General features: G+C 33.5%; 1 protein-coding gene across 1 annotated transcript; it reads right to left on the bottom strand.

Moving 5' to 3' along the window:
* Positions 1-3,266: 3,266 nt before the first annotated feature.
* On the bottom strand, positions 3,267-5,496 carry LOC105136804 (NAC domain-containing protein 12-like). The gene is made up of 3 exons (XM_011042287.1): positions 5,115-5,496; positions 4,719-4,987; positions 3,267-4,362 (listed from the first exon to the last, which is right to left on the bottom strand). The coding sequence occupies exons 1-3, from the start codon at positions 5,299-5,301 to the stop codon at positions 3,550-3,552; spliced, it is 1,269 nt and encodes a 422-aa protein (XP_011040589.1). The 5' UTR covers positions 5,302-5,496; the 3' UTR covers positions 3,267-3,549.
* Positions 5,497-6,662: the final 1,166 nt, after the last annotated feature.

Below are 6,662 nucleotides of genomic sequence, written 5' to 3' on the forward strand. Positions count from 1 at the left end.
CTAATGAGAATTAATAACTTGGTGAATTACTTGTGCACCGAAAAAGCTGTTGATGGGTCCTTTAAAACTGACTGATTATAAAAAATACATATGAATAAAAAACTTTGGACCATATTATGAAAAATTCTCGATGAAGCTTAATGTCTATTTGAAATGTAATTAAAATGATTGATTAGTCATAATCAGATGGTAAGCAACAAATTAAAGTTTAGTTGAATGGAGATAAGCTTCTGATTTGTCATTTCTCTGTCTAATCTTGTTTAAAGGTTATAAAATATTCTTAAGGAATTAAGCTGCTTTGTAGAAAATGTGTCTTTCTCCTTAATCAATCGTTATATATGCATATATGCATAATTTGTATGTGTATATTACCCTCTCTCTCTTTTCTTCCATTTAACCAATTAATTACATAATTCCTAAATAGTAGGTTGTGATCTTGCGTTCATCATAACATGCAACGTTTTGATCATTGGCAAAACCAATATATAGAGACCAAAGCCTCATTTTTACCACCATAAAAATCAAAAATACCTTTATATACTAGTCAATTTTAGCATGCCAAGCCAAAATGGTCCCTAATTTCAAGATAATGTGCGATTTACAAACACTACTTCATGACCATAACTTCATTAAGTGGTCTAGGCTTTCCTAACAATTACTGTGTTTCTTACTCATATGTTACCGTTGAAATTTTCTTTATTCATCATTGTATACTATAATTTTCTCTGCCAAATCAATTGATCAATAAGATTCTAGTCTTCCATAAAAAAAAGTTTTTCTTTCTACTTTGAAAATCTTTTAGATTCTACCCAAATCCGAAACCAAAAATAGAGAAAAATAAGTATAAAAAAAATCCATATCATTTAATGGTTTCCTATTCCATTTTTCCCTTCCCCCCCCCCCCCCCCCCCCCCCGAAAGAAATTGTTATCTTATACTTTTCAGGCAGATTTTTAGAATAAATCCAGCAAATATAATGCAAACTTATACATTTCAAGTTAATTTTTTTTGAAAATTTCCCATGGTTTTTTATTTTATCTTATTTTAATAAAACTATCTATGATTATCAAAAGATTTTTATCCTATTTGTGTTAAGTCAAATCACATGCTTGCTTGGTATATATATGCGGCATCCTAGCCCACTTAATAACATGATACAAATGTTGAATAATTCATTCATAAATTATTTGTGTTTTGATCAAGAGTAGATGGATACTTGAAGCATTTTACTCCACTCAACAAAAAGAATAATTTTTATCCTAAATTTTATCCATTTCACCAAACACTCACTGCCCCTAGCAATAAATGCAATGCCGCTCGTTGTTAAAAGGATCCACTTTGTGTTAAATAATTTATTCATTTTCTATTTATGCTTTGATCAATAGTATAGGAGGCTTGGCATGTTTTATCATAAAAAAGAAAAGATATAAACCTAACACTACTTGAAAGAAGGACTAATTTTTATCTTCAATTTTATTTAGACATTGCTCGCGCTAAATAATTTGTTCAAGGATTATTTCGATTTTGATCAATAAATTCTGATATACTTTACCATTCTTTTAACGAGAAATATATATATATATATATATATATATATATTCCATGTTGATTTAAATGATTAAATTAAAGAAAAAGGGTCAACAATGGCGTTTTAAAAAGAACATGAAGATTAAAAAAAAAAACCTAATTAAAATCCTCTATATGCCCATATATTTGAGATCTTAAATATATTCTTAAATACTTCAACCATATTTTCTTCTTTTTCTTCTTCTTTTTTAATAAAAAATACGCTTTGTTTTTTCAAAATTGCAATCAAACGAGCCATTACTAAGCGAAACGTGTACAAAAGATATCTAAGCAAAGAAAGCAATTTTGTTTTTTTAGAAAATTGATAGAGGGCCTTTCAATTTCTTAGATTTCATGATCACAAAATTCACAACTAAATCACCTACATATGATGATTACGATTCCCCTTTTCAAAATAAAATAAAATATAGCACTGGGTGACATAACAATTGTCTACCTATTATTTATTGTTATTTTAGGTGTACCTAATTAGTCAAAACTACAAGTATTATTCACAAAATGTCATTTCAAAATAATATATTGAAATATTTCCTGATAATTGATAGATATAGATTGATGACATTATCATATAATATTGGACAGTCCACATTCATCCAAGGCTAGCTGTTAGAGATAAGATTAAATAAGCTTAGCTCATCTCAATTAATACTTCGAAATTCAAAGACGTTTGTATATTGGCGCACTTGCAATTTCGGTGATTACAGAAATAATTAATATTCTTTTTCAATACCATGATTGTAATTGTTGAGTTCGAAGAATAAAAACGAACGTACGATCACTTCTTGTCATAAGTTATACCTCGTATTTGTTTTGTTTTTTTCTTTATATATCTCCATATATTTTGAAAGTATAAAATCCTAGAAAACATGTTGATACGCTTTGAATTTCTGGTCGACATAGGATCAAAGATAGAAGGGTTTAAAATACATAAAAACTATTAGTTATTAACCAATCTCTTTAACATGTGCTTGAACTCCACACGCTAACCATGTCCTCATTAGTTCTTATTGAACATTTAAACTATAATATTTCATTACCAAATTGTAACCACAAGTTGGATCAATTTTTATGTGTGAATTATGAGCTCATTTTCAATTGGTTGGTTATGTATAATTTTGGATAATTTAGCTTCTTTGTTTTTTTATTGGATAAAAAAATCAGTCAAGTCATACGACTCAGAATTCAACAAAGTAAACCCACCAAAATAATTTCCAAAAAAGAAAAAAAAGAGAGGAAAGCATCCAATTCTATCTAGGAACCATATGACCTTAGAAGTCTTATATCCAAGACAAGACCAATGCACTACGCTTTGTTCCCAAATAATGAATTATGAGTGGTATCATGTGTACTCTATCTTATCTCAACTATAGCAAAAAGATAGTCACCTTTCTCTCTTTGTTATCATCTTTCTTGGTACGTAGATTGGGTTTGAGACCCCATGGCCTCACAATTCCTCGACAAAACAATAACCAATTGATCAATATTTGATAATTGACCTCTTTCCAATATCACCATGGCATGTGGGTATTATCATTTGTGTGAGTTTGGGTCGACCCCAACACCCCATTAAAGTCAGCTCTGTGCTATAATTGCCTTGTGAAGCTTTTTCAATATGGTTAACGAATTTAGGTAAGACCTCAATCAGCTGCGGATATGATTACAAGTAGAAAGAGCAGATCGCACAGAAAGTTTTTGAAGAACAACTATAGCTGTAATATTCTTTGATAACAATTTGTGAATAACATGGATGGCATCGTTATTTGAGATATTAACATAATGGTGTGTAAATTGACAATGCCATCCCATCTCAAAATATATAGATATATCCCTATATATCACCCAAACTTATTTATGCAATACATGCATGCATTATATATAGATAAAGACGACTATAACGTATACATACCTAGATTTTCAGGGTTTCTATATTATTCTATAGGGTATAAAATATCGAGCACTTTTGTTATACAGACAAGTGGCATAATGGGTCGGATGATGAAGATGGAGATGATGATTTAGCAAGGCTCCACAGGTCATTCTCGTTGCTATAAACATGGGAAGAGTTTGCTTGAATGTTTGATGATGATGATCCATTAGAATGTTGTTTATGTGATAATTGCATGTCATCATCAGGAGAAAGACCAAAGCTCGCATTTGGGTCAGTACTAAAGCAAGATAATTGCTTTGATGTCTCTACTTCATGCCCATTAAGCTGTGATGCCACAAGACGATCGAGAGTTACCCAATCATTAAGTTGCCCGGATTTGGAGTCATGATCAGTCATTGAGGATGAGGTCATGTCGAAGATGCCATTGCCAACTTGGTTTGGAGAGGAAGGTTCATTCTCTGTCAGCATCTCATCGTATGATTGATGATAACAAGAAATGAAACTTCGATCTTGATCGAAAGATGGACTTCTGATTGGAATAGAAGGGAGTGTTGGGCTTTCTAGCCGAGGAAGGTGCATGAATCTTTCATGGAGTCCTTCACTGATGCAGTTGTTCGATAGGAACCTTAAACTACTGTTGTTGCTGTTGTTGGAGATATTCATGTTGCTAAATGTTTCATTCTCCATCTTGCAAGTCCTTCCCATATAGAGAAGTATTTGATCAAGAACTCCATCATTTCCTGAACCAAGAATCTGATGAGCCTTTGAATCCAATGAGCTTGATGAGCTTTTGGGACTCTCAAGGGCTTTTTGATAGTTCTTCTTTCTAAATACCCGGCAAACCACCCAACCTTCTTCTGGGATTGACTCTCCTATAGGATTTGAAACCTGCAGGATTCAGGGAGTGAACAAAATGAATACCATATAAGCTAGAAATGATCAATCTAGAAGAAATACTGACATTTTTTCAGACCAAATATATGAAAGAGGCTATGAGATCTCAAATTTAAATTTTGTTTTTATCACAAAATGAAACAAAAATAAATAAAAAGATAGAATTGTTTAATTTCGTTTATGAAATCAACTTTACTTTTGATTATCAAGAATGATCTAGGTATATACTTTATACATAGAAAAAGTAAAAAGGAAAGAGTAAAAAAGAACAGTCAAGACAAGAAGAGGTAAGAGTATGGTAGGATTTCAAAGCATATAAAATATGCTTAAGCATAAAGAAGATGGCTTACATTAGTTTCATGGGTGCTGTCATCAAGCCTATATTCATGCATAATCCAATCGGATTTCTGACCATGTGGAGCTCTTCCTTTGTAAAATACAAGAGTCTTTCTCAATCCAATTCTTTTAAACCCACTATAGATGATCTTATCACGGCCAGTGGCTTTCCAAAACCCAGCAGCCGTAGCTCGATTTGTTCTAGTCCCTGTGGGATATTTCTTGTCTTTGTGACTGAAGAAATACCAGTCATTCTGAGGTGTAGATCCTATTTTGCACTTCTCTACATATATAGTCCCAATTTGACACCGGGAAAGATTTGGTTAGTCAACAAGTTTGGAGTATATATGTGGAAGAAAAAAAATATGTAGAGAAATAAAAACATGGAGACACTAGCTAGCTCAATTTACCTTGGATATCCCATGGCTCAAGCTTATTAAGATCAACCTCGCGAATTACATCAAGGTCTATCTTCTCATTAGCAACTTTCTTCCTGAGGTAGTAGTGAAGAAGCTCTTCTTCTGTTGGGTGAAATCTAAAGCCTGGAGGAACCTGAGACTGACCATTGATTGATAGATTCACCATATCTTCAGGCATTTTTGCTAGGACGAATTTATTGTATAAAGCTGGCTAGGGAGTGAATATATGTGTTTATATAGATAGATGATCAACGTACATGTAAAAGCTGATGATAGAGAGAAAAAGAGAATAGCTAGAGATCAATATGAAAGAGAAGCAAAAATTATGAGAGACAACATGAACAAGGAGAGAGGGTGCGTAAAGGGTAATGCAGTCCTGATAATTTATAATGGTTTGTAGGGCATGTGGGGGAAGGGTCCAAAAATGCATGAAAAGTTTTGGAATCAATTCCATTAGTGTACTTACTGTGGGGTCTAAGCCTTGGGGAAGAGCCAACCACCTAGAAGTAGAGGCTAAAGATAGAAAAGAGGGTAGGGTTTTTTCAGGCCCACAATATAGGTACTAACAAGTGGGCAATTGGGTCCATCAAGAAAGAAAGAAAAAAGAAGAAGAAGATGAAGCGTTAGAGGTAACTATTTGTATTTGTATGTGCAGGGGGCACGCCTCCATCTCAACTACGACCCATGACCTGAATATCCATTTGAAAAACACCACTGAAACCACCATTATGATAAGAAAAAATCTCAATCTCTCTCTTTTTCTCCCTCTACCTCCTTTTCTCACTAAACATCACTCGTTTTACTTGTGCAACCACCTCAACGACAAGAGGGCAAGAGAGAGATGATGGGGTCGGGAGGCACTGACCTTTCATGGTCCCTAGAGGGAGAAAGACATGATGGGCTTTGTGGAGACTGAGTAATTTCTATATTTCTCCCTACCTTTCACTTATTTATTCACATTTTATCATTGTAGACACCAACTGTGTACATCATGGTACTAGCACAAGAATAACATGAGAGTGATCAATATTTTGCTCAAACGAGAGACTACAGATTATCCAAAATTAATACAAACAAAAGGTGCCCTTAAGAAAACATTTTTACTAGTGCAAATGGTACTACATATATCAAGATCAGTCTCTGTATAGTATAATTTACAAACACGTGCCTTGCAAAACCTTAATAAGAATGGCTACTAGAGTCCAAGGAGATCAGTCCTACAGAATGGTCATGTACCCACAAAATGGTGAGAAAGGACTCTCTTGTAGATCTGCATTTTCCTTTCTTGAACTTATTATATCTTCCCTTTCCATGATTGTACACGGCAACTGCTGAATCTTTCGTTGATAAAAGAAGATACAATTTTCCTCTTGAGTCAAGATCGCAACCACTGAGAAAGAATTGGTGAGAGAGGATGACAATAAAGCTTTCCCATTTTTTCTTCTTTTTCCCCTTTTAATCGACTGGAAGATAGAAACTGTCTATCCGGTTTCATGCAGTAGCATCTTTGAAACCTGTATAGTATGATCAAAGTTGATG

The sequence above is a fragment of the Populus euphratica genome, unplaced genomic scaffold (genome assembly GCF_000495115.2).
Source record: "Populus euphratica unplaced genomic scaffold, PopEup_1.0 scaffold62.1, whole genome shotgun sequence".
Classification (NCBI taxonomy): domain Eukaryota; kingdom Viridiplantae; phylum Streptophyta; class Magnoliopsida; order Malpighiales; family Salicaceae; genus Populus; species Populus euphratica.

Bases quoted from the DNA above. Each gene is read 5' to 3' on its own strand.
- LOC105136804 (XM_011042287.1), bottom strand. From the start codon at position 5,301: ATGCCTGAAGATATGGTGAATCTATCAATCAATGGTCAGTCTCAGGTT. The intron at 4,988-5,114 runs GTAAATTGAGCT...CTATATATGTAG, and splicing joins TGAGCCATGGGATATCCAAG to AGAAGTGCAAAATAGGATCT. The intron at 4,363-4,718 runs GTAAGCCATCTT...TGAATCCTGCAG, and splicing joins ACAGCACCCATGAAACTAAT to GTTTCAAATCCTATAGGAGA.